The sequence below is a fragment of the Bos indicus genome, chromosome 29 (genome assembly GCF_029378745.1).
Source record: "Bos indicus isolate NIAB-ARS_2022 breed Sahiwal x Tharparkar chromosome 29, NIAB-ARS_B.indTharparkar_mat_pri_1.0, whole genome shotgun sequence".
Classification (NCBI taxonomy): Eukaryota; Metazoa; Chordata; class Mammalia; order Artiodactyla; family Bovidae; genus Bos; species Bos indicus.
Window position 1 is genome coordinate 48,223,094 of NC_091788.1, and position 27,765 is coordinate 48,250,858.

General features: G+C 55.3%; 1 protein-coding gene across 2 annotated transcripts in view; it reads right to left on the minus strand.

The window, feature by feature from the left end:
- The window catches only part of SHANK2 (SH3 and multiple ankyrin repeat domains 2), a 561,657-nt gene that overhangs the window by 141,520 nt on the left and 392,372 nt on the right, over nucleotides 1-27,765 (minus strand). For both annotated transcript variants that reach the window (XM_070782471.1, XM_070782472.1), the window contains 2 exons: nucleotides 20,459-20,541; nucleotides 18,725-18,849 (listed from right to left, as the gene is read on the minus strand). In XM_070782471.1, coding sequence (XP_070638572.1) covers nucleotides 18,725-18,849; nucleotides 20,459-20,541 — 208 coding nt within the window. The remainder of the gene's footprint in view (nucleotides 1-18,724; nucleotides 18,850-20,458; nucleotides 20,542-27,765) is intronic.

A 27,765-nucleotide genomic window follows, 5' to 3' on the forward strand; every position in this document is an offset into this window, starting at 1 on the left:
TGCTTTCCTTTTCTCAGAAGAATAAACAATTAAAAAATAACAATTGTAAAGTACACAGAACACAGACTTCACCATCTTAACCGCTTCTAGGCGCAGAGTTCAGTGGCATTTGCATGGCTGTGCAGCCATCACGCGGGTCCATCTCCAGAGCGTCAGGTCCCAGACAGGCTCTGTCCCCCTCCCCATCCTGGCCAGCGACTTCCTCTACAGGTTTGACAGCTCTAGGGACCTCCTATGAATGGACTCACACAGCCTCCCTTTTCTTTTACCCCAACTTTGCAATTCTTGGTCCCCATCCGTTTCTGGAAGCCTCCTAGCCTGGACACCTCAGGGTGGGGGCGGGGAAGAATGGCCTGAACAAAGAAGGGCCGGAGTCCTAGGGCAGAGCCTGCAGCCCCAGGCAGGTCAGCGCATGCTCAGAGCCCGGTGGCCATGCTCCCTCCTGCTGGAAGTAAAGAGGAGGGGGGATCTTTGAAGGCACACCTTCCACACACGAGTGAGACTGTTAGTGAAGCGAAACTGTTAATCACTCAGTCGTGTCTGACTCTTTGCAACCCCATGGACGGTACCCCACCAGGCTCCTCTGTCCATGGGGATTCTCCAGGCAAGAAAACTGGAGTGGACTGCCATTCCCTTCTCCAGGGGATCTTTCCAGAGACAGGCTTAATCTGAGTGTAGTCAGAGAGATCACAGAGTCAGAATGCGTGCCCAGACCTGTTGGCCGGGCCTCCTGGTTGCTGAGCCCTGCTTTGCTGTGATCATTCAATTAATTCCTTCCATCAGGCCTTTATCTCCCAGATAACAGCCCATGCCTTGTGCCAAGACCTGCACCTGTATCTCAATAAACAAGTGAAGAAGGAGGTCACTGGCCACTGAAGGCGACCCCAGCCGAGCAGAGGCGGTGGACAAGCAAGAGGTTCATTGGAAAGTCTTGGTGAGAGAGGGACGGGGGCCCTCCAGGTTGAACAGGGCTGGCCAGGGGTACTGCTGGGCACACAGCCTGTTCTCAAAAAACAAAACAGCCAAATCAAACCAAATCGGGCCATTCCATCCAGAAGGCTCATTAAAAAAGACTCCTGGAAAATTAACTGACAACAAACAAAATTTCTTCCTGGAACAGACCAGGCCAGGCCGAGAATGGGGACCAATCGCCACCGGCCCACTCGCGCTGCAGGGCTGGACGGCTGCCCAACGACAAGGTTATGATGCCTATGCCCACCCCCAGCCCCGGGGCTGAGTCACCTTGTGCTCAGTGACCGACATGCCCCCTCTCTGGGCCTGCCAGGAAGAGGCAGCCTGAACCTGAGAGGCTGGGGCCTTGCGCCAGGCGACCCGGCTCCCACCAGCGCTCAGGGTCACGTCCTCAGAAGGCCATGCAGCATGCACGGGCTGGAAGTGGGTTCGAGTCCTGCCCGGCCCCTCCCTTTCAAGGTCGTCACACGGAACAAGCCCCCAGAGCCTACGGTGCAAAGGGCACCTCTGTCACCCCGCTCTCACAGGACAGAGCAAGTGCTCAGCGAAGGGGAGAGCGTCCAGCCCCACGTGAACCCCAGTGACTCGTGGGCTGGAGGCCAGTGGTCTCTCTGGTCTCCCTGGAGGCTGCCCCTCTCTGAATGAGGCCATCGGTGTAACTGATTGAGTCTCGGGCTCGACAGACTGTCCATCAGACAGGGCCTCATCCTGCGCGGCAGCTCAAAAGTGCCAGGGGCTCATCCCCCAGGTGCGCGCTCATGGATGGAATGTGTGTTATTCCAGCATCCTTAGTGGAAGCCCTGACTTCGGATGTGATGGTATCTGGAGGTGGGGCATCTAGGAGGTGATTTGGGTGAGATGAGGGTGGGGCCCCCATAACAGGATTAGTTTTCACCAGGCTTCCCTGGTGGCTCAAGACGGTGAATGATCTGCCTGCAGTGTGGAAGACCTGGGTTCGATCCCTGGGTCTGAAAGATTCCCTGGAGAAGGGCATGGCAACCGACTCCAGTATTCTTGCCTGGAGAAGCCCATGGACAGAGGAGCCTGGTGGGCTACAGTCCACGCGGTCACAAAGAGTCGGACATGACGGACTAACATTTTCACTTTCAAAGAAGAGGTGCCAGAGAGGAGATCTGTTTCCTTCTCCAACGTGCGAGGGCAAAGGAAGGAGGCAGCCATCCAGGAGCCAGAAACAGAGGGCTTACCAGGAGCAAGAACAGCCGGCACCTATTTGCTGCTGGCCGTGCAGCTCAGCATGTAGGATCTTAGTTCCCTGACCAGGGATGGGGCCTCGGGGCCTTCCCCCCGCCCCAACATACATATCGGGAGCGTGGAGTCTTAACCACTGGACCCCCAGCAAGTCCCCTTGGCTGACACCTTGATCTTGGCCTCCCCAACCTCCAGAAATAAATGAGAAACACAAAAAACAGATGTCAATTGTGTAAGCTGCCCTGTCGATTGTAATTTTTACAACAGCCAAGCTGACCGAAAGGTTTCTGTGGCGGCTCAGCAGTAAAGAATCCACCTGCAGTGCAGGAGCCACAGGAGATGTGGGGAAAATCTGGCAACCTGCTCCAGTATTCCTGCCTGGAGAATTCCATGGACAGAGGGGCCTGGCGGGCTACAGTCCATAGTGTCGCAAAGAGTCGACACGACTGAAGCTACCATGCGTGCAAGCTGACCGGAACACTCGCTTATTACATTTGGCACCTGCCAAGCACAGGTGCCCAACCCCCACCCTCACAGTGCGTGGCTAGTATGGCCCCAGCTCCTCTCTCCCACTACGCACAGTCCCCAAGGGCTGCCCTCTCGTCTCTGCCTCGTACAGCAGCAGGTCTGTCCGCCCCTGATTCCTCCTGATCATGTTTTCACTTCTTCCCTCCCCCACCCCTGAAGATATTGGCGGAAGAAACACAGCGTGTGATGGATGCCCTCTGCTTGGGCACAAGGCTTGGGGAGAGTCTAACTCCAGGCTCTTTGGGAAGAAGGACCAGACCTGATTCGTCTCTGTTTTCTCCAGCCTCCAGGCTTGTTGCTGTCGTTCAGGTGCTAAGTTGCCTGTCTAATTCTTTACGACCCTGTGGACCGCAGCAAGCCAGGCTTCTCTGTCCTCCACTATCTCCTAGAGTTTGCTCCGATTCATGTCCATTGAGTCAGTGATGCTATCTAACCATCTCACCTTCTGTCTTCCCTTCTCCTCTTGCCCTCAATCTTTCCCACCATCAAGGTCTTTTCCAATGAGTCCACTCTTTGCATCAGGCAGCCAGAGTACTGAAGCTTCAGCAACTAGGCTTGGCCCTACATAATGGCTGCTCGAAATAAGTTTGTAGATATGTAACCCAGAGACACTTGATCCCACGTGGTCTGGTCCACGCCTAAAATGATTTTCAAATTCTGCTGAATCTGCCTACCCAGTGATTCATCTTCTTCCTTCCCACACCCGAAACTCCACCTTCCTTTGGGAGCCTGCCCTGCCATGCCTGCCTCTTGTGGCCAAGGGGGCTAACCTCGCCCAAGGCGTCTGGGGAGGGCATGTGATCCAACCTGGGCGATCAGCATTTTCCATCAGCTTAGCCAATCCTTGGCTCAGGGATGGACATGTGACCCAAGGCAGGCCAGTGAGATGCTCTTTCTGCTGGGGTTCTTCAATGGACAGGATGAGAACCTTCTGCTGCTAGAGACTGAGCCTACTACCCTTGTGGAGAGGACCCACATGAGAATGATGCCTTCCCCAGGAGGAAGACTGAGCGAGGAAGTGAGATCCTGGGGATATCACTGAGCACCTAGATCCAGCCGGGCCTGAAGCCCAACTTCTTTGGGATTTTCAATTACTCAAACCAGTAAATTCCCCTTGCATGCTGAACCAGTTTGGATTGAGTCCTGTCAGTTGCAGGGAAAGTTCTGGAATAACACAGTTGGAGAGGATGGAGGAGATGCAGCACTTCTGCTTTGCTTCCATCCTTAACCAACTTCCTTTAATGCCTTAAGTTAGTTCCCCTCACTTCCTCCAGGAAGTCCCCCAGGATCTTCTAATCATTGATGACCTTTGCCTTCCATGGACTCTGCTTAGCCGGTACCTCCCCTCAAGATCTGAACTATTTCATCACCTCCAGTTGGGCCTCCAGGCTGGGCAGTAGGACCCCCTGGAAATGTGACAAGGGGCACTGCAGCCCTTGACCCCAGGCTCCGAGTTCAAGCCTAGACCCATCGTGAGAGCTGTGAGTCTGGGCACACCACGTGGTCTTTTTGAGCCTCAGCGTTCTCGTCTACAAACTGGGACCAGCAAGAGAACTGACCTCCTGGTGCTGGGAGGAGTGTGAAGTGAACCCTCTGCACATCGCGCTGACCAGCAGCAGCAGCAGACACATATGCTGACCAACCGGCCAGGAGCCCCATGTTCAGGTCAATGTCCATCACTCAAAGCTGCACCGGTGCTCCCTGCTCTTGTCACCGCTGCCCCTCTGCCCGCCTCAGACACGTGACCCATGCCTCGATCATCCAAGGTATCCCCTTTCTGGGCCTGTCCATTCCTCCCACCTCTGGTCCTCCTGGCAGGTGGCCCACCCATGACCCCCAAGACGGTCGGCCACCCAGAACCCGGTGTCTGCGACCCTCACATCCTGTCCGCATCATCCTCCTCGCCACCCGGGCTGGCGGCCATCAGGCCCATCTGGCCCCTGGTGCTTCTTACTTTTACCAGCTCCAGTCTCAGCGTTTGTAAATCCAGCAGCAACAGGCTTACATGCGTCCTTTACAGAAACCCGCCCGGGGCAGGCGCAGCCCTGTGAGGCACGACCAGCCTGGGTGCCCTGTCAGCCCTGGGAGATGTCCCCATCCCACCGGCCCCCAGGCCCCCACCTCCTGAGGCCCTGCCCCTCGGCTCATCGAGTTCAGGACGCTGGCCAAGATGCTCTGTGTGGCTGCACCATCTCACGCCCTCCTGGGAAGTAGGTTCTGTTGCTCTCTCCCACCCCAGGAGGACTTCCCCGACCCTCCAGCCCACCACGGTTCCTCCCTGGTGAGCCCTTGTACTCCATTCCTTATTCCAGGCTGTATGGTGGAGGCACTCAGAGCGTGGGCTCGGAAGCAGCCTGGCCCTGGCACTCACCCACTGTGTGTCCGTGGGCAAGTGAGTCTCCCTCTGTGCCCCAGCCTCTGTGCAGAAAAAGCTGCTGATCGGAATATCCAAACTCAACTGAGCGCTAAGGGTGGTTCATGCGTGTGAGATTCTGAAAACCAAGCCTGTTGTGCGCGGGAAGCACTCGAGAAAGTCGAGCCTTTCCCGCTGTCACTGCCGACGCTGCTGCTTGTGTTACTTGCGGTCAGCAGTGCAACCTAAGCACAAGCTCACTTTCCAGAAATTCAGGTTGGTTATAGCTCTTAGCTCACATCTTTAGAAGCTGAATGCCCCTGGTCCTACAGGTGGCTGTGCTCAGCGCACTGGTTCCAAAATGGGCTTCTCAGTTGTCTCAAGAGGTAAAGAATCCACCTGCTGATGCAGGACACTCGGTCCCTGGGTCAGGAAGATCCCCTGGAGGAGGAAACGGCAACCCACTCCAGTATTCTTGCCTGGAAAGTTCCACGGACAGAGCAGCCTGGTGGGCTGCTACAGTCTATGGGATTGCAAAGAGTTGGACACGACTGAGTGACTGAGGATGCATAAGCTCTCCAGCAGTGACACCGCCAGTGGGTTTGAGCTCTGTCTCCGTGGGCTGGGGCTATCTCTCCTCCTGCTCCTGGCTTCTTCCTCCAGGCCCAGCATCAAGATGGTCATTTACTAAGTGCTCACTGAATACCTATTGATTCAACCCAAGGTTCGGTCAGCAGTTCAGATAAACAGTTACTCCCTGACCCAGCAAGCCCATGCTCAGGTTCATACACCTAAAATCTGAAAATAGGGACTCAGACAAATACCTGTACACTTTTGTTCACAGCAGTGTTATTTACAAATAGTCCAAAGGAAAAAACAACCCAAATATCCATCAACTGATGAATGGATCAACAAAGCATGGTTCATCCATCACTGGGATATTATTTGGCCATGGAAGGAAAAGACAGGCTGCAACCTTAGAAACGCTATGCTACGTGAAAAGGCCATGGGCCGTAGGATTCCACATATATGAAAAGTCCAGGAGAGGCCAGTCCATAGAGACAGAAGGCCTGAGGCTGAGGGGAGTCAGGGGAGGGAGAGTGTGTGCTAAGTAAGTATGCAGTTGTCTTTTCGGGGTGACACAGTGGGCTCTGGAACTAGACAGAGGTTAGGGTTGTGCAGTATTGTGAATGCACCAAAATGCCCCTGGATTGTATGTCTAAAATTATTGTTCAGTTGCTAAGTTGTGCCATACTCTTTGCGACCCCATGAACTGCAGCACGCCAGGCTTTCCTGTCTTTCACCATCTCCCAGACTCACGTCTCAAACTCATGTCCATCGAGTTGGTGATGCCATCCAACTATCTCATCCCCTCCCACCCACTTCTCCTCTTGCCCTCAATCTTTCCAGCATCAGGGTCTTTTCCAATGAGTCAGCTCTTTGAATCAGGTGGCTAAAGTATTGGAGCTTCAACTTCAGAATCAGTTCTTCCAGTGAATATTCAGGACTGATTTCCTTTAGGATTGACTGCTTTGATCTCCTTGCTGTCCAAAGGACTCTCAAGAGTCTTCTCTAGCCACAATTCAAAAGCATCAATTCTTTGGCGCTCAGCCTTCTTTATGGTCCAGCTCTCACATCCACACTACTGGAAAAACCATAGCTCTGATTACATGGACCTTTGTCGGCAAAGTGTCGTGTGTATTTCGCTACAATAAAAAATGATATACACAAGGAAGAAAGTACATGCGGCACACACATAACAAAATATATCTCTAACAGATATATGAAGAAATAAAAATCCGAGAAGATAAACCTTGTTGCAGTAACCGTTTCTCCGGGCAGAATCACCTGACTCTCCCTAGGTGACAGCATGAGCATCTGAGAGGCAGGACTGTGAGTGGGTGACTTTTCTGGGCCTCAGTTTCCTGCTTTGAGAAATGGGGACAGTGTGAAAACCCATCTCTCAAGTTTCTGATGAGGCCTAAACAGGTCGGTACACAACAGAATTCAGCACTCAGCAATGGCAGCTGACACAGGAATGGGCCGGGGAGGGTGTCCAGTTCAGTGTTCTTGTTGGGGAGAAATCTAGAAACTTGGGTTGCTGTACCAGGGACCATGCCACCACACACCAGCCCGGCTCTTAGCAGCCTGCAGCCAGGAGTGACCAGGACAGGCGTCGGTTTCCGGCCAGCTTGAGGGCCAAGCACTGCCCTCCTGCCCTCTTTCTCCCAGCCCCAGCTTCAGCTCTCCAGGACCCATGCTGGGCACTGGGGGTCCCGGAGCTCACACCTGACCTCACCATGGTGAGTCCCATGGTGGAGAAGTCCCCAGGCAGTGAGACCCTGCCTAGTGGGTGGGTGGGGGGGGGTGCCTGGCCTGGCCAAGAAGGCTCTATAACGCTCCCTCAGGCTAACAACAACAGCAAAAATATTAGCAATGATTCCCCCTGTGCAGACTAGGAGTCTTCTTTGCAGATGAGGACATTGAGGCACAGAGGGGTTGTGTGACTTGCCCAAGGCCACACAGCACACACACAGAGGAGCTGGATTTGGACCCTGGTGGGCTGCCTCTTGGAATTGTGCTTTTAATCCCTGCTCTAACCTGTTTCTCAAGGGCAGCAGCCCCCAGTCTGGTCTCTCCGCCTTCACCTCCTTTCTTCACAAGGCCCCAGCCCAGGGACTCACAGGCCACGGCCGTCCCTGCTAAAACACCCAAGGCAACTTGCTTCCATGACAGAGTGAAGTCTCATTACTCAGCTGGGCCTTCAAGGCCTTCCCTGCTCTCTAGGACCCATCTTCCTCATCCTTCCTGGGCCTACTGATATTTCTCACACATTCCTGCACATTCCTGCCTCCAAGCATTTATCCAGTTCATGGCGGTTGTTTATCTCATGGAGCTTTCAGGCCAGGCAGGGTCGATGACCAGCCAGGGAGAGCGGATGTCCTGGAAATGTTTGGGAGGCTTCCCTGAGGAGGGGCCACTGGGCAGAGAGCTGAGGGTGCGCTGGAGTTACCCTGGTGGAGGAGGAGGAGGTGGAAGAGGGGAGACATCCAGAGAGAGAGCGTGGAGTGGTGGTGAGAGAAAGAGAGAGGCAGGGGTGTGGGCTGTTGCCGTGGGCGGCAGGGGGTATGGAGCACATCTGGAAGACCAGACAGAGAGGGCCAGGATCAAGGCTGATCCACCACTTTCTCCACTCATCTGAATAATCCGTTCCTCCCTCTACACCCTAGCCAGGTTTACAGGCCTCTCTGCCCTCTCCCTCCACACACACACTTTGCCCCTCGAGGCAGAGATGGCCTCCTTTCATTTCCAAGACCCCCAGCCTTGCCCACAGAGGGCTGAGCACAGAGGATGCACACTGGAAACTTCGCTGTATGAAACAGAAGGTCCCGGGGAAGACAGAAGCGGAAAACGGGCCGGTGGGGGACTGGTCTCATGCCACTAAAGCAAGGACGCTGTTCTCAGGATTTTGCGGCATCAGACAGTAACTGTGGCCTTCTACATCCCCTTCCCCGCCCCTTCTCATTTCAGTTCTACTGACTGTTGGCACACACACCCTCTCATTCCCAAGACTGACAAACTCCATCAATTAAAAGACCCTGCAAGGTATTTAGCACAGGCCTTCCTTCAGTTCATTTGCCAACCTAACCACTTGTATCATGAGACTCCCCACAAAAGGGCACTGCAGACTGAGACAAATCAATGCTAACGAGAGCCTGCAGAGCTCACTGGGAGGTGGGTGAGTGGGAGGAAGGGAGGGAGGGAGGGCAGGTGGAAAAGACCCAGGAGGGCTCCTTGCAGGCAAATCAAGAGGTCCATCAGAGAAGCCTGAACCAGAAGCTTCACATGTGGCAATCTCAGCTCACTATGCTTTCTACAAACCTCACCCCAGTCTACAGTGGGGATGGGTGTACTGCATCCTTCATGGGTTGAGAAAGATCATTATAAGACTACATTTCAGCAACCCAGAACATCATCCAGACCCAAGCCTGGAGTCAGCTGAAATTCAGAATCTCCCTGTGGGGCTCTGGCAGGCTAATTGATCTCTGTTTCATTATCAGCAAAATGGGCATAAAACACCTACTTCCCCAGAGTGTCCATCATTGAGCATGTGGTTTGGGGGCTCTTTTATACATCAGATACTATGCCAGGCACTGGGCACACAGCAGACTGCCCAGCCCAGAGGGAGCAGGTATTCTTAGGAGGAAGGCCGACAGCAGTCAACCACCCAACACGCAAGAAGATCCTGAAGTGAAGGAAGCACACAGAGTAAGCACTAGAGTCGGGGGCAACCAGAGGGAGCCTGAAGCCCTCCCTGACAAGCTGGCAGTGGTAAAGGGAAGGCTGGCTTTGAGCACAGAACAGCACAGATGCTTAATCACATTGATCCCTTCACCCCTCCTCACAGAAGAGATGTCTCCACCCAGCAGACAAGCACACTAACTGAATCATAAGCTGCTGTGTCCAGGAAGGCCAAGAACACAGGACACAGAGATGAGAGGAGAAGAGAATGAGGGAGGGGAAGTGCTGAGCCCTTTCACCAGGCTCCTCCTGATGGGAGGTTCCATCCTCTCAGTTCTCTGGTTCAGCACCCTGGAGAGATCCACCAGCCCACCCCTCCCGCAGATAGATTTCAGCACCCTGGACAGACCCAGGACATGCGAGCTCCAGCACCCTGGACAGGTCTGGCCACGCCACTGTTCTGTTGCTCTCTTCCACTGACCAGCCATACAGTCACACCTACTCAAACTGACATTGCAGACCTTCTCTGGACAAGAAAGCCCCAGTCACCTTCAGCTCTGCAATATCTGATCACTCCTCAAATCCGCCCTGAATATTTCTGACCTCCCGACATTTCCCTGGAGCCCCCTCCCCTCTTCTGTTCTGCCCTTAGGAACTCCATTTATTCATCCAAGTGTTGAGCCATCACCACTTCTTTTATGAAGACCTCTTCCTGATATAAGTCAGGGCCTTCACCATATCCTCTTTTCCCCCTCCTTCCAGACTGAGTTTCTCGAAGAATGTATCTGATTCATGTCTTTTCTCCCGACAGCACATGCCAGCCCAGCACCCGATGGGCACCCAACGTGTGCTGCAGAAATGAATGAATGAAGTTGCAAAAATGATTTGTACAACTGCCACCAGTTGTTGAGAGCTCACTCTGCCAGAAGCTGCATGCTTCACACACGTTTTTATTTAGTTTGAAACTGAGGCCAAGAGATGAAGGGACGTGCCCAAGTTCAAGTTCACACAGTGAAGGAGCAACAGAGCCTCGATTCAAACCCAGATCACACTGCACAGCCTGTGCCCTTGACCGTGGCTCCTTTCTATCTCTATCCAACCCAGTGCACTGCCATCTGCCAGTCCCACAGAGCCTTGAGCACAGCAGCCGTGGTCCCCTGAAGTGATTCTGAATCTTTTTTTAGCCTGAAATTGAAATCACTGATGCTTCAAATTAGAACCCCAAAATGAACGAGCCAAGACTTCAGATCTGCAATAGCTAAAGTGCCTGCATCCACCTTCCCAGCAGGATTCTGGGCTGCTCTTCAGCCTGGACCACCTGTTCTCAGCCAGTATGGAGGACAAAGTGAACTATTTTCTAGGTACAGGAGGGGCTTAAGTCTAGTGCAGGAAAGGGGTCCAGCCTCCAAGGCACTTCCCTTAGAGCAGTGGCCTCTTTAAAACTTCAGAGAGCAAAGACTTCAGTGCAATGAGCCTTAACAGCAAAGACCCCAGTGCTATGGCCTTAGACAGCAAAGATCCCAGTGGTAGGAGCCTTGGAGGGCAAAGACTGGGATGACAGCAGCTTGCCCTGGGCACTGGTATCTTCTGAAGGCAAACAACAGAATAAGCTGAACTCCTCTGTGCTCACTTTTATTTGCTACTAAAGGGATGTCTCTCAACCATCACCGAGAAGATGGCTGGAGGCTCAGACCTCAGCAAAGGCCAGGCAAGGGGATGGAGAGGCAGATCAAGATGGCCACCGCCTCCTTCCCTGCAGTGGCTCAGGAGCTGGCAGCCCAGGTGCTGGGGAGCTGGAGTGGGAAACTAGCCAGGGGTCCCAGGGCTCTTCCAAAACTAGCAGAGCAAGAAGCTGCAGGGCTTCAGAACAGAAACACTCCGTGTTCTGAGGGACCCAGGACAACCACGGGGCCCTGCTTGTCTTTAACATGAAATGGACATAATTTGACCATTAAAGTACTGATGTGATTCAAGGTCAAGAATTCACCAGTAGCATCAGCTGGGATCTGCTCTTCAACTTACTGAATTAAATACCTATTTTAAATGACAAGATATTAAGAATTTTGCAGGGTAGGGGAGTGGCAGAGTTCCTGGACTGGCCACACAGGCCACCCGCAGGACATGTGACGAAGCCTCTCACGATATCCTGGAAGGCAGGAGAGAGGAATGTGAGCCACGTGGCATGGCTGACAAGGACGCTGGCACTGTGGAAATCACAAAGGGCTCTGGCCTCAGCCCTGGGATTTGTCACTAGCAGGTAAAATGGGAATCAGGAGCAGAAATTCCAAGATTACCTAAAAGGCAGGCTTGTGCCAAAACAGGATTGAGCAAGGCAGTGAGTGCCCGGGGAGCAGAAATTCAAGCCAAATCTGAAGGTACGCCTGCCAAGGATGTTTGGGGCCTGGGGCGGGGCGGGGCAGGTGCCTGCATTAGCTGGCATCCCTTCCACAGAGAGGCACCAGGAAGCTACAGCCAGTGCACTCTTGGCCGGAAGTGCCCAACTGTGTGTGCTTGGCCCATGGTGGGTGTGCTCTGTAATGGCTACACGCTCGAAAGGACAGCAGTAACCACCACCTGTCATCATTATAACATTGTTTTTTATGAAGTATAGCTGATTTACAATGTTGTGTTAATTCCTGCCGTGCAGCCAAGTGGTGCAGTCATTTTGGTGGTGGTGTTTAGTCGCTGAGTTGTGTCCGACTCTTCTGTGACCCCACGGACTGGAGCCACCATGCTCCCTGTCCAAGCAAGAATACTGGAGTGGGCTGCCATCTTCTTCTCCGGGGATCTTCCTGACCCAGGGATTAAACCGGAGTCTCCTGCGTTGGCAGGTGGGTTCATTTCCCATGAGCCACCAGGGAAGCCCAGTTCAGTTATACATATTTACATATATATATACGTGTGTATGTGTATGTATATATACATACACACGCACACACATATATACACAGACACACACATTCTTTTTTACATACTCTGCATGATGGTTTACCACAGCATATGAATGTAGTTCCCTAACTACACAGTGCCGTGCTAAGTCACTTCGGTCATCTCCCTTTGCGACCCCATGGACTGTAGCCCACCAGGATCCTCTGTCCACAGGATTCTCCAGGCATGGATAGTGGAGTGGGTTGCCATGCCCTCCTCCAGGGGGTCTTTCCAACCCAGGGATCGAACTCTCGTGTCTCACGTCTCCGGCACGGGCGGGCGGGTTCTCTACCACCAGCACCACTCGGGAAGCCCTGATGCACAGGAGGACCTTGTCATCTGTCCACCCTATATGTAACAGCTTGTGTCTGCTAACCCCAAACTCCCACTTCGTGCCGCCCCCACCCGGCAGCCGTGTCTGCTTTCTGTGTATGACGTTATTATTGGCTCAGCCCATCGTCACTGGCTTCCCCTCCTGAGTCAGGCATCATTAGTGATGATGAAGGACAAGAAGAGGGTCAGCAGCAAACACTGACAGCATTCCACGCCCAGCGCCGCTGGCCCTTCACAGCCTCCCAGCCGACACACAGCCAACAGCAGCCCGCGTAGAACTCAGGCGGCACACACAGTGGCCCCCGAACGTGTGTTTGAACTGTGTGAGTCCACGTGTATTCTTTTCAATGAATATACAGTCGGCGCTCCGTGCCTGCAGGTTCCACACCGTGGATACGGAACCCTCAGATACAGAGGACTGGCCATGGCACTGAGAGATTTTGCTGTCTGTGGTGGGTGCTGGAATCAACACCCTCCGCTCCCCGCAGACACACCCAGGGGTGACTGGAGTTGGTTTCCGGTGGCCGAGCTCACACAACCACCCATTCTGCTGACAGGGATGCCGAGAGCCAGGGAACGTGTGCCGACTGCGGACATGCAGGACCACCCATCAGGAATCACCTGGACTTTATTTACTCTCCTCCCTGTAATACTTAATTTTCAAGCTGAGGAGACTGACCCATTATCACCAGGTTGTAACAATTGTTTACACCTCCAGCTGGGTTGAAAGTAACGATTTGGACAAACAGGCTCTAGGGTCTGCATGACAGTTTCCAAGTCGGGGTTCTCAAGCAGCAGTCTGACATTTTATAAGGTACTCAAAAGGCCTCTAAGGAAAACACCAGGACCTCCCTCAGCGTCCTCACTTCAACGCAAACCAAGATTATAATACAGTTCCAGGCCATCTTTAGTACAAGTATTTAATACGAGGAAAAGTAATTAGCAGACTCAAGCATCACTTTTCAAGGATGAAGGATATTGCTGCCTGCTTTAATTGCAAGGGAAAACCTATTTAGGGAAATGAACACAAAACCGAGATTGGCCGCTTCAGGATGAAGACAACAATCACAAAATCCACGGGAGTCTCCAGTACTGAGTGAGCTGGGGAGGGGTAGCCCCAGGAAAATGATTAATGCCCAGGAAAAGTGCTGTCCTGAAAGCAAACAGCAGCTCCTGGGGCACGGAGGCTGAGAGCGCTCATCTACGTGAGACGGCCTCTTCTAAGGAATAATTTGCTGTTTATGAAATGAATCCCTGTCAACAATTAATACCGTCATTCTAGAAAATCTGAGAGATAGAGAGAAGTCTGCCAAACAGAAAATAACCACACACGATCTCATCACCTACGGGTTAACATTTTCTTTCCTTATTTTTTTCTGTGGTTATTTTGGGGGGAGGTGGTACAATTCAGATGATGCTGTGCAGATAACTTTAATTCTTCCCTCTTCAACTAATGTAAGAAAACTGTTTCCTGCTGGTAGGAAGAACTTGCAAGCATAAGTTCTGATGCTTTCTTTTACACCCACAACAGATGCATGGTACCCCCTTAACCACTCCCCGCGACTGCCACCCCTTTCTTTTTGAGGCACTGTGATCTCACCCTGGTTTTCTCTTTTAAGATCATTCCCTTAGGACGGGTTCCTAGATGTAAAATTCCTGGTTCAGCTTTATCGTTCTCATTACATACGGTCACATCGAGTTGTACAAAGTTTATGGCAATTTATTCTTTCGTGTAGCAAACTAGAAGTGTCGTCCCCAGCGATGGGTATAGTAATAAAAAAAAGTGCTTGCTGATTTGAAAGGAATGCTGGCATCTCATCGCTGGTACCTCTTCTTACCCCAGGCCTATGCACACACCCAGTGCGTCAGAGCGCCTCCCAGCATCTCTCAGCAGTCGTGTTCTTGCCTCACACAGCCTGGGTTGGAATTCCAGCTCACCTGCTGTGTGACCCTGGGCAAGTGACTGAACCTCTCTGAGCCCCGGTCTCCTCTGTAACATGGAGATGACACGGATGCTATTTTGCGGGATTATTCTGAAGGCTGGACGGGCAGTGAAATGCCTGGCAGACATACCCTTGATTATAAATAAGGATATGAGCCTCTGTTGTATTTACTGTAACACTGTCTGCTCTTTCGATGTTTACTGTTTTGCTGTATTGTGAGCAAGTTTTGAGATATAAGATATTTTAGTTTATACTAAAGTAAAGCAGGAGACAAAGCTCAGGCTTCCAAATGGGGAGGTCTGTGGAAGAAAGCCAGTCCTGGCCTTGAGACAACGAGATAAGCACAGTGCCTGCTTCTAATTTTTTGTTAGAATGCTAAATTAAAAGGTTCAAAGAGCCACCACGATGAGGCCAGATGGTCTTCATCTTGCCTGCCCACTGGAACCCCTGGCATCATCACTGAAGCACCCTAAAAACACCGACGCTCCTGCCTCGGGATTCTGATCGTGTGGGCGTGGGCTGAGCCCAGGCCTCAGGGTCTCTGGGAGGTCTGCAGGTGACCCCGGTGCCCAGCCGAGCTTCACCGGGCGAGGCTGGGGGTTGCTCCAGTTTGTTGAGTCCCTGCAGGAATCCAAATGACATCCCCACCTCCAGTCTCTTGAATTACTCCACGCGGAACTGTCACCCATGACAGGTACGTCCTCCTGATGACTCCTCATAAGCGGCCCCTCCTGCCCCACCTTGTGGGGCTTGAGGAGCCTCCACCCAGATAATCTCAAAGAAACAGCAGATGGAGTATATTCAACACACTGCACTTGAGGCAGACTCTGCCTCTGGATCTTCGATTTCAACTTTCCGGCAAGCCTGGCCGGTATTTAATTGGGTTTCCTGTTTTAACCAAAAGAGATGTGGGCCTGAATCATTCCTGGCTGGATGGTGGCCCAACCTCACATTTGACCTGTAAGCAAGGAACCATGCCCTGACTCCACCACCTGCTTCTCTCTCTCAGCTGTCACTGCCCCCCCCACCCCGCTGAGCATCACCTCCCCCAGGTCCCAGAGGGACAGTCGGTGCCCACTCTGCCCACTCCTGCCGCCCCTAAGGACTCTCTAGGGAAGCTTCAGTGTCACCGGCCATCCAGGGGGCTCTGGCCCATCAAACTGATCTGAAAATGGTAAACACACGTGGTCTGCGGAGCCACGTGTTTGAACGTCCCCATGCACGGAGCACCACTCCCTGCCCTCCAGCCTGAGGGAACTTTCCACACTGCTCACACTAAGACCCATCACCAGCTGGAAGACAGCCTTTTTCCACGGAGCTCCACTCAGAGTTTGGCTTGTCGGCGGGAGGGGAGGGGCGTGGTCATCAAAGAAACAGCACCAACAGCTCAAGACATGCTCCTTCTTCCCAAAAGTCAGGGCAGGGAGAGAAAATTTAGAGAGTGGGCACCCCAGAAACGCACGCACAAAGGAAACCCTTCTTGACAGGGGTCAGTGCCGGCCAGATGACCGTGTGTGCATCCTGACAAAGCCCAAGAGGGGAAAATGACACTCAGGGGACGCTGAAGACTTTAGAGAGGGAACGTTCGCTTCAGAAGCTGCCCCTCGGTCCCAGAGTTCAAACTGCTGCATGGGTCTTTACGGAGAAAATAAATATCGGACAGGCTTTGCGCTCCTTTCCAACAGCAGAGAGAAAGGAAGGCTTGTGTGTGGGAGGAAGGGATGTGGACAGATGTGGCCAGTTCGCCCACACTTGCAACCTCAAGCCAGGACCCTGCACTTGACCAAGAGCCTAGAAACCCCAGCCTCCAGCACGGCTTCCATTCAAGCCAAAGATCCACCAAGGCATGTGAGTCTGTCTAAAACAATCTCCCCAAGGCTGAAGCTTCTCACTGAAAATCACAGAAAAATTTTCTGTTGGAAAAAACACGCACGTCTGGGGCTATATGTGACTTTACTATTCCAGGGGTGGGATCGGGCCGCTGGGAAAGCAACTCAAGGGAGAGCCTCGATCTTTCAAACCCAAGCACCTGAAGGAGAGTTTCTGAGCCCCCATGAATGAAACCTTGGCATGAAACAGGAGGAGCGGGTTCCCAGCGCTGTCCTCCTGCCGCCCCTGCCCCGTGCCCTCTTTAGAGGAGGACCCCTGGGGAGCAGCCTGGTAGGGCCTGGGGCTGTCTGGGGCCTATTCCTCCTTCAGGTCATAAGAAGACCAACAGAACCTTAAGGCAGCTCTGGGCCAGCCATGCCTGGAATCCTGGAATTCAGAGGTCACCCGGAATATGAAAGCTGTTCCAAAATGGCAAACATGTTTGCATATCAGAGGTTAAAAGCAATGTCAGAGGAGGTGCTTTGAAAACAGAAGGGCACAAATTCTTCATGCTCCTGATTTCCACGGAGCCCTCCAGCCGACCTGGGTGGCCTGCCTTCTCCCCCAGCCCAGGCGAGCGCTGCGGACCCATCTGCCAACCCAGCGTGGCTCTGCTGCCTGGGAGCGGGGTGGGCCCAGCGCATGCTCCACTGCTGCCCCACGCTTCTTTATTGACTAGTTTATCAAGGAAACAATCCAACGAGCCTCACTACCAGGAATGCTCCTGCATCTGCAGCCCTCATTTATAATTTAAAACCAAGAACCAGCAACAGCTTTGTCACCCTACTGGATTCTCTGTCTCTCTCATACACACACACACACACACACACACACACACACACACACACACACGGGAAGGGAACTTACATCACAACTGCATCCTACAGAAGATGATTCAACCCAGTCTCTCTGCATTTTCATGAGGTTACAAATCGAGTTAACCCGTGAAATCACCGCGGGCTCCAGTCTCCACCATGCGGGATGTGCATTCCACAGTTTAAAAGAAATAAGAACCTGAAGAAGCACAAGTCTTCATCTGAGCCAGGCTCTGATTGGTCAGTAATCACTTAAATACATTTTTTTTTCCCAGCACATAAAGGGACACCAACACACAATGCCTGGAATAAGGTAAAGCACCTTCTCCATTTTACCTGGGTCTCTCTTCTAATAGTATCTTTCCTTCCGGATTTCCATCCTTAGAAACATCCTCCTTAGAAGCACCCAGGAGATCATGAACAGAACTGCAGCTCAGAAAGCACTCTTGGAAGCTGAGGCATATCAGAGACGAATGGCTTCCAGCGGCCGTCTCGCCGCTGGCCTGGATCTCCTTTCCAGGATGAACAGGTGTCTGGCCGGCCCCACGGCGGAGGCCCCGAGCACCAGGCTGAGACCGCACACCCATTCTTCCTGCCTGCGGTGCCTTTCCAGAACAGACGAGACAGGGCTGAGGGTGAGCCCCGAGGAACGCTCTTCCCAGAAATGCGGACTCCCAGTGGGGGCCACCTGAGCTTACCGAGCATCTTAGAACATTTTCAAGACACAACGTATTCTTCTATTATTGATTTTTCCAAAGACTAACGCATTCCTTTGAAAGTAACACCTAAACCCATGGAAGGCAGGGAGCTTAGGTGTGCCAGCAGTTTAGCACCTCGTGCACACCAACGTGGCAACTCCAGGTAAGGCTTGAAGCAGCTGGGAACTCACGTCTAGTGGGATTTTTTTAAATGAAGACTGTGCTCCCTCCATTCACCTATTAGCAAAAGCTGGTTTTCACAGCATCTAAATTTACAAGCTTCCTTTTGGCACCACGAGCTCCAGCCACCCGACTTGCCCAGGCTCCTCGGTCCTTGAGGACCATCACCCATCTGATAGGCCAGTTACTTCGACTTGAAAATCAAGACTCTCAACCACCAACATTACAGACCTCATGGGAGCAAGACCCACGGCGCCATGCTTTCCACCGGCCCTGGGGGCACAAGTGTGGGCCGCGGCTTCTCTTGGGTCTATTCATTCAATCACAGCTAAGCCACCCAACAGGTCTGCACAGGTCCCTGACATCAGGGCAACCAGCCTCCTCTTACTTCTATCTTCTACTTCAAGATCAACAGCCAAGTTGCAGACACTGCCAGCCTCCAAAGAGACAAAGCCAAGGCCGCAATCTCAACACGCTGTCCGCAGGAAATTACATCCACTGGAGGTGGGAACAGCCGAGGAAGCCCCCATCCAAGGCAGCCTCCACACATGCCCCCGGCCTGGACCACTGGCCACACCGCCAAGACCACAGATCCAGCCCCCAGAGAGCCGGCGCTCTCCCCAGGCAGAAGGAGACAAACACCGGGGTCCCTACCTCAATCAAGAAGTCCCCGGTCCTCAGTCCGGCTTGCCATGCCACCCCGCCTTCATCCACAGACTCCAGATACTGCAGGGCTGGGAACGCCGGCGTGGGCGTGAATTCTTCGATGGGCGTATCCGCTGGGAAGACAAGGTGTACCGCGTTACAAGGCTGGGAGATGTTTGCAGGTTGGTAGCCCAGGCCTCCCACAGGATCCTGGGAGGAAGCAGGCCCTGTGTCTCCGTAGGAAGTGGGTGGCCCAGGCCAGCTCTCCCCTGGGAAGGGGCTGACACTCATGGTCATGGGCCGACACCAACTCAAGCAATGCACCCGACTGCTTTCCGGTGCCTCCTGGCCTCTGTGCTGAAAACACACGGGATACCGTGCTCTCCGGTCCATGTCAGTATGTACACGCCTGTCATTTTCTTTAAAAGCATCAGTGACTAAACATTTTCAGTTCTAAAAATGGAAAAGTTCCCCCATAACCACATGGAGCTACAGAAACACCACACTGAACCGCTTGCCAAATTTACATCCACGTAGACTCGCAACCAAGGGAATTCAACTTGGAGCGTGGACGGGACAGAACGCTGACCCAGTGGGTGGCTGCAGATTTGGAATCCGCTCATGAGCCCTCTCTGCCGGAAGCCTGGCTCCCTGTGGCCACTCTGCGGCCAGCGTCTGCGGGAGGGCTGAGGCCCCGCTGCTCAGCAGAGCCAGCGTTGGCTTCCGGTGGGGTGCCCAGAGCCATGGAGCCAAACTCTGGGGCAAGAGGTGGACGCTCCTGGGTGGTCCCGAGGGGCTGGGGGTGGGGGGTAGGGGGAGGAAGCTGGCTTCGGCCGGGGGAGGGGAGACACCACACAGCCATGGACACAGTGGGGCAGAGAGATCTTCTCTCCCACCCCCCGCCCTCCCCCACCCCGTGGACTGGCCGCTGCCTGGGCAGCAGGAGTCTGCAGGTGGGGCTGGCTCCGGGGCAGGAGGCCTCCCCCCGCAGCACAGTGCAGGGCCCCCCCACCGCAGCCCCAAGGCTACGAGATCAAACTTGTACATGGTTTCCCCACACGCGCGGGGCACAGATGTCTCCTCTCACGGGGAGGCGATGCCATTTTGCTTCATTTTGGTGGGGGGGGGCCCTCCCGAGTTCCGGGCTGCGGGGGGCCGCACTGCCGCGGACCAGGTTCCCGGAGCCCCCCACCGTGGGCCACGTGACGCGTGTGCCGCTGGCTGGGCCACGGCGGAGGGGACCATCTTGCCACATTCCCTTTGCAAAGTCACCTTAGAGGCGGGCACCCAGCCGCCTGCCGCACTCGGGGGCCGAAGCCCACTCCCAGAACGGGGCAGTTTGGAAATCCCCGAAGGAAACTCAGGACTGGGTAATTCTGGGCGACTGAGACCAGGAGCTCTGAAGCCAGTCACAACCGGACTGAACCAAGCCACAAAACACAGATGAAACCCATGAATTTAAAAAAAAAAAAAAGTGGGGGGAGGGAGAGAGAAAGAGGAAAGAGAGGGAGGAGAAGGAGCTTGTTCGGAGCAATACTGTGTACAGAAAATTGGAAATATTCCTAAAGGAAGCCCCGGTGTTTAAAAAGGCAGGATGTGGAAGAACATGGTTGTCTAGCAACCGAGTACCCCCAGGAAAAGGGCTTCTTTCTGAGCTGGCGAACGTTTTTCATACAGGCGTGTACACACACAGACACACACACACATGTGAAGGCACCCAGGCAGGGAGCCGCCGGCTCTTACCTTTCGCCCCTCGGAGCACGAATCCGAAGCCCTCATTGTCTTTCTTCTGCAGGACCACGGTCTTCTCCTCGATAACGCAGTCGCTGTAGAGAGAGTTCCGGGGACAGCGCCCATTATTGTAGCCCGTCAACATCACCGCGGCCGAGGCTCCGCCGGGGACGTTCATCATCGTAGCCAATTAATCACCCCAGCTCGCCCGACCCAGGCAGGCAGCGTGGAGACGGCGAGCCGGCGCAGGAGGAGCGGAGGCAGCTGGGGGCAGGCTAACGGGAGGGGCGGGCTCGGAGCGGGGGGCCGGGCGGAGCGGGCGCGAGCGGGAGGCAGGAGTCATGCACGGCGGCGGCGGCGGCGCGGGCGGGCCCCGGGCGCCCCGGCACGGCGAGCGGCCCGCGGGCGCGGGGGGCGCGGCGCGCGCGGGGCCCGGCCGCACGCGGCGCCCCGGTCGGCGCGGGGCCCTCGGCCGGCGGAGACATGAGGCAGCAGTTTTCCTTTTGCTTTTCTTCCCGAAGGGCTTTTTTTTTTCTTTTGTACAGAAGCCGCCGATTCTCTGCGCTCCCTTGCAGCCGCGGCCGCCCCGGGAGGCGCGGCGACCCCTCCCTCCGGTCCGGGGGCGCGCGGGGCCCCCCTCGCTCTTGCGCGGAGCCCACAAGGCTGCTGGCGGCTCGGCGGCGTCACGCCGGCCGCGCAGAGGAACCGCAGGCCGGCGGAGGGGGCGGCCGGCGGGCGCGGAGGGGGGGCTTCCAGCGGAAGAGGGCAGGTCACTCCAGCCCGGCCTCCTTGGGGCGGGGGGCAGTGGGGAGGAAGGGGCTGCAGGCTCCCCCTTCAGCCACACCAGCCGCCGGTTGGCACAGCTTTTTTTTTTCTTAAAGGAAAGAAACCCCAAAATCTCCAACTTTGCTTCGGTCGCCAAAGCCTCCCACCATCCACAGGACGGGCGCGTCGCCAGTTCATCGCCGCCCCGCAGCACCCAGCACCGGGAACAGGGGAACCCGCCCCCCTCCCCCCGGACCCCTCCCACCTTCCGGGGCTGCCTCCCTCCTGGAGTCCCCGCTGCCCCGGAAGTAAGTCAGGGGGAGGGGAGGGCCGCTGGGGGTGGGGGGATGGAGAGGAGGCTTTCTCCAGGGTCCTTAGGGGCTGGCTTGTTGTGGGAGGGCAGGGTGAGGGGGAAGGGCCCCGGCCCCGAGGGAGAGGCCCGGGATGCCTGGGACGCCTACAAACGCTTGGACGCTTGGACGGGGCTCCAGGTCCCAGGACTGAAGGTAGCTCTGCCCAGCGCTGGGTCTGCCACCTGCAGGAAGCCCGCGGCCTCAGCTTTGCGGGAGCAGCCCCGCAACCCGGGTGGGCGGTCAGGAGGAAGAGGGACAGGGCTGCTGGGACCCAGCGCTGGGCAGTAACGGAGAACATCACCTTGCAGGGACGGAGGAGCCGGGGAGCTCCCTAGAGGTGGGGGGCCGCGGTCCGAGGACACACAGGCGTCCTGCCCCACTCCCGAGCCCTCGGCCCGCCCAGCGGAGGCCGCACAACGGAACTCACCGGTGTGGCCCTGTCCTCCAGGAAAGGGCCAGTGCAGCAGACCACACCATCCTGGATGGTCACAGTCCAGGATGGTCTAGGAACTTGGGAGGAGGGGCTGAGTCCCTGGGCACTGGCTCTGCCTCCAGCCCCGGGGTCAGCCTGTCCGGTCGGTACAGGAGCCCCAGGTCTGGGAGCTCAGCCCCCGCTGCTCACCAGAAGAGGGCTGAACGTGGCCAGGAGTCCAGGCCTGGGAGCCTGTGGGCAGGTCACATGCTGGCCTGGCCTGGCCTTAGTCGGAGACCCGGCTCTCTGAGCCTCAGGCCCTCTCACATCATAGCGTGCTGAGAACAAGCCGCAGGCCTCCCGGGACTCCCGTGAGGTCAGATTGGAGGATGCCCACAGCCTGCGGTGGGAGCTGAGTGTCCCAAGGAGCTATTGGGTTAACCGCCATCTACTTGGCGGGGAGCCAGCACTTGGGATCTGCAGGAGGGGCTGGGGCGGAGCTGGGCACGCGGTGCTCGAGGGGGCGGACCCCCTACTAGCCTCTCTACTTTCTAACCCGAGCCTTCCCCAACCAGAACAGACACAACTGTCTCCAGCCCACCCCTGAACTCCTCAAGCTGGAGGGCGCACTGGCTTCTCAGGTACAAGCCCGCCACCCGCTCTGGCGGATTACCCAGGCCGCTGCAGCCTCGCCTTCTGCCCCTGCTCATCCCCATGCAGGAGCCCCTTGAAACCTTGCCACGACGATGCCTGCTCCGAGGGGCCGGAGCCCTGCGGTTCCCTGGGGACCCATGTGGCCCCTGACACCCGTCTCTGCCCGGCTCCAAGGCAAACCTGTCCTGCTCTCCATCATGAGGCCCTACCGTGGGCCAGCTCCTCTGCCCATGACACAGACAGCACCCCCCTGACAGCCTTTGAGCTGTCCCCCATGCTGCGGAAGCTTGCTGGGGACAGTGTGGCTGTCTGGATGCGGTTGGCACCCTCGCTACTGGCTGCACAGGGCAGGGGCGTTCGGGCCTGGTGGGTGAGGGTGTCACTCAGGGCCCAGCTCAGATCCTGGCTCTGCTCTGACCCCAAGGGCACTCTGGACTTTGGAACCTCAGGGTCCCGCTTGGCAAAATGGGAATCATAGCAAAGCACGCCTTGTGGACTTCAGGCGGGTTAGCAAAGACCCACCTGAGCCCAGGTAGGCAGCACACGTTAACAGCAACCATGCTAAGGGAGGGTCATTTGCATGTGCCCACCCCTCCTCCTGTAAGGACCCCCCACACCGGCTGATGGTTCCCTCTTAAGCCTCTCAGCAGTTCCTAAGTCACTGAACAGCTCCTGGCTCACTAGAGGCTGCCCCAACCTGTGTGTCTATGTCATCCTGCTCGCTGAGAAAGCGCCGGACTCCTTCGTCTCCGATCTGAAGGATGGTCTGAACTTTTCTCTCCTGCATTAGTTCTGGAACTGAACAGTCCCTGGCTCCCTGCCCATCATGACCCATCTCAGTCTCATTCACAGACAGACCTGGGTTTGAATGCCAACCCAGGCACTTACCAGCTTAGCTTCTCAGAGCCTCACTTTTCCCATCTGCAAAGTGGGAGCACTCATACCTTCCTTGCAGGGACTCTGCGGAGCAGGTGAGGGCAGTGCCCCCTACACCAGGGAGAAGTGCTCTCATCAGCATTGCCATGCGCGGACCTCCCCAGGAGACCGTGACTGCACCCTGGGGGTTACCCAGCACGGCGCCTCATGGAATGCAGCAAAATGGGCAAGGGACACAGCGTGGAGAGCGGGTGGCAGCGTCGGGCTGAAGGAAGACCACAGGGTTTCGAGTGAAGAGGTCTCCGGGTCAGTCCCCGTTATCCAGAGGCAGGGCAGTTCAGCACTGTGGAGTGCCTACTGTATGCAGCTAGCTAGGGCTAGGAAGCGGAAAGGTAGGCTCAGGCTGATGGAAACCCGCAATCTCGGTAGCAATCAGTGAAAAGCAATAGAAACTCCAACGCAAGAGTCATTCCCTTAAAACAAGCGTGCATTCTGATTTTGTCTGAACGGCACAATCCCCGGGCACGGGCTCCAACTGGGAAATCCCACAACCCGGGCCTCAAGAAGGCACCTTCCCCAAATGAGAGTCTCTTTTCTTCCAAATCCTCCTAACAAGGGGCCCCCGCACAGTCTGTACACGGGGGTCCCCTCCAGCCTCGTCCAAGCCTCTGGTGGGGCCCTTCTCACCTGCGAAGCCATCACCTGTGGGCTCCTCAGGGGCAAACATCATGCCCATTCTCTCTGAATCTCCTTACAGGGCACAACATCTACTCTTGGTGAGATTCTGTGTGATGAAAAAAATCTGTACTCCAGCTGTGCTCTCTTCAAACGTGTTTTCTGAACAGGGCAGGAGAGCACTTTAACGTACCCCAATGGACCCTGCTTTGGAAGCTTCTTGCAGTGGGAGCCGTGGAAGGCAAAGGCGGTGAGCACTCAGCCCTGCCAAGGGCAGGTGTGCAGGTTGCGCACAGAACAACTACAGAGGACACCATTCGATCGTGGCCATCACAGAACCATGTGTGCATGGTGGTGATTTTGGCTCTCAGCTGCAAGTAAAGGGCCTTGAGAAAGGGGCAGGCACCTTTTTCAAGCTCATGCAAAGATGGAGTACAGGCCACGGACGCACAGAATGCACGCAGTATCCACAGACGCATGTCTGCCTTGGGGGGATGGGCTGCCGTGGAGGCAGGAGGTAGCCTCACAGAACCACATCGACACCGGGAGACACGACCCTATGCTGTAAGTCTCCTGAGAGCCACATGGTAGAGGCTGTGCTAGCTTTTCATGTTTCCACCCCCGACAGTCCTGCACGTGGCAGGAACGGGTGCTGAATACACCTGGAGTGAGGCGGGAGTATGGTCAGCCACACAGAGGGCCTCAGGGTCCCCACCCCACCGGCAGGCCTGAAGACTCCCCTGGGGTCTGCCTTGCAAGACCGCAGGTGGCTGGGCCTCGAGTGGCCTTAACTGTGGCCCCACGAAGGGAAGGCTGCGCTTCGCTTGGGTCCAGATGGTAGAGATGCCAGCGATGACAGCTGGCATTTAGGATCCGTCAGTCACTGAACAAGCTCCCTTGGCAGTGGTGTCTGGTCCTGGAGGAGGTGTAAACTGAAGCCACAGGAAGCCAGGCCCCGGCGGCCAAGGTGTGTGAGCAGGTGGGCCCTGGGGTGGCTCTGTCTGCCCTGTCCCACGTGGGAGGGCTCGTTGTGGGCATTTGAATTTTGAACACAAGGACCGCTGGGGTAGACCAGATGGCCTCACCCGGACAAATCAAACAGCTCTGTTTTCTTTCCTGCTCTACTGGGATTAGGTTTTGGTCTTGAATTAAAGTTCAGAAGCAGTTGGGGCCAAGGGTAAGCTACCAGGTTAATTCATTAACCCATGCAGTCATTCTCTATGGTGGTTCAGATGGTAGAGAACCTCCCTGCAATGCAGGAGACCCAGGTTCGATCCCGGGTCAAGAAGATCCCCTGGAAAAGGGAATAGCAACCCACTCTAGTATTCTTGCCTGGAGAATTTCATAGACAGAAGAACTTGGTGGGCTACAGTCCATGGGGTCACAGAGAGTCAGACACGATTGAGTGACACCTTTATTCCTTACGGAATACCTACTAAGGGTCAGGCCACAGACTGGTTATTTGGCATTTTTGGAGGGAACAAGCCAGACCTAGTCTAACCTTTGTAGACATGTCAAGGGTAGTGGGTTGGTTGAATGGTAGACCCCAAATCATGTTGAAGTCCACCTCCCCCATCTGTGAATGTGACTTTGGGAATGAGGTCTTTATAGATGCAATGAGTTAAGGATCTCAAGATGAGATCATTTAGTGAGGGCCCTAAATCTAATGACTGGTCCTTAGAAGAGAAAAGAGAGGGAGATGGGAGACAGGCTCAGGGGAGAAAAGGCCATGTGAAGACAGGCAGAGGCGGGCAGGACGTAGCCACAAGCCAGGAAGCACCAGGACCGCTGGCCAACACCAGAAGCTGGAGGAGAGGAGGACAGGCCTCCCTGGAGCCTTCACAGGGAGCCATGTTCTGGCCAACACCAGAAGCTGGAGGAGAGGAGGACAGGCCTCCCCGGAGCCTTCACAGGGAGCCACGTTCTGGCCAACACCTTGATCTTGGACCTCCCGCCCCGGAACTGGGAGAGAACACATTTCTGCTGTTTGGAGCTGCTCAGCCTGTGGTCATTTTACAGCAGCATCAGGAAACTCACACATGGAGAAAGTGGGAAGTCACACACGAATCTAACTATGACACAAATGTGCAGGATACGGTGCTGTGTGAACCCGAACAGGGCAGGAGGACTTCCTGTAGGAGGAAGACCAACGCATGAATAGGAGTGAGTGGGCTGGGAGGCTGGAAGGGGACAGAGAAAGAGGAGAACATTCCACACAGAGATAGAACCTCGGGGATAAAGGTCCTGAGGCCCACCTGGGAGGCAGAAGGAGCCGATCACACTGGGCCGTGGCTGAGGGCTGCCTGCACACTCAGGGCAGGGTCCAGGGGTGGCCTGAGCCTGGAATTCAGCTTCAGGCAGAACCAGAAAAGCGCCTGCTTCCCCCCGTATGACCTAAGGCCAAAATGATAGCAAGCAGCTAGCTGATCCACTACTTCCAAGCTAGCCTTTTCCCAGCCAGGCCTGAATCCCGCTGGGATGACCCAAGGTCGGCTTAAACATGTTCCACAGCCATGCTTCCTGCTCAGCGCGTCACATACAAAGGTCCGCGGTAGATGACGTCACAGCTCTCCCCAGGCACCAGCAGGAGAAGCTACAGGGTGTGAGGACGGCCCCAGCCTGGTAGCTGAAGAGGACGCTGGACAGGCACACCTGGGGCTGCAGGGGACACAGCAGGAGGGGCACGTGCCCTGGATGAGGGGGCCTCAGTGAGAAGCACTGATCCCCTTCAGCTTTGCAGGCAGAGGGTGGTTTCAGCCACTGGGCCCTACAGCCCAGTCCCCAGCAGCCTCCAAGCTCTGAGGACCCCACAGACATGTCTGCAAGCTGGAAAGGAAAACCCACGTACCCCTAAATCCAAACAGCAAACAACAAGGAAATGAGTCTGTGTTTAATGAAGTGTCTATGAAATCGAACATGAGGTCAACTTCATTACGCGCTAAGTTTCGTACCCGTCACACATCCTCACACGAGAAAACAACCTGCGAGGCGGATTTTCTCACCGGGAGAGTCTTCTCGGAGAGGTGGCTCAAGGCGACGAAACCCCAGAAACCACTGGGGGGTCTTCCTGCAATGACTGACTCACAGGAAGATGGGCCCAAGGGCAGAACCGCCAAGATCATTTCAGCATTTGTGTGCGTGTGCTGAGAAGGTACGCTGAAGGTGGGCTGTGAGTGTGATGAACACAGCTGATTGGATCTGGGCTGGGGCAGCCGGAATGCAGGGTGCAGGGCCCCGGAGGGTGGGGGGGCGGTCTTTTGGAAGTGGCGGAGGCTGTGGGGGCAGCCGTGCCTGGGGAGAGCCTGGGAGAGAGGTGGAACGTGTATCATCTCCGAAAGCTCCTTCCTGGAGCAGCTGTCGGGGGGCGGGGCCCCCTCCAGGGCAGGGAAGCCGAGCCTGAGAAAAGCTGTGTCTACATCACTCCCCGCGGAAACGCATTCCGGTGACAGAGCCTGATGGAGCTGGGAACTGGGACACTGTTAGAAAGAGGGGCCTCTGGGGACTGAATGGCAGTGGCTGTCCTAGAAATTTCTGGGCTCTGCCAATCAGGGAAGATGAGGCTAAACAGCCGGTCAGCTCTTCCG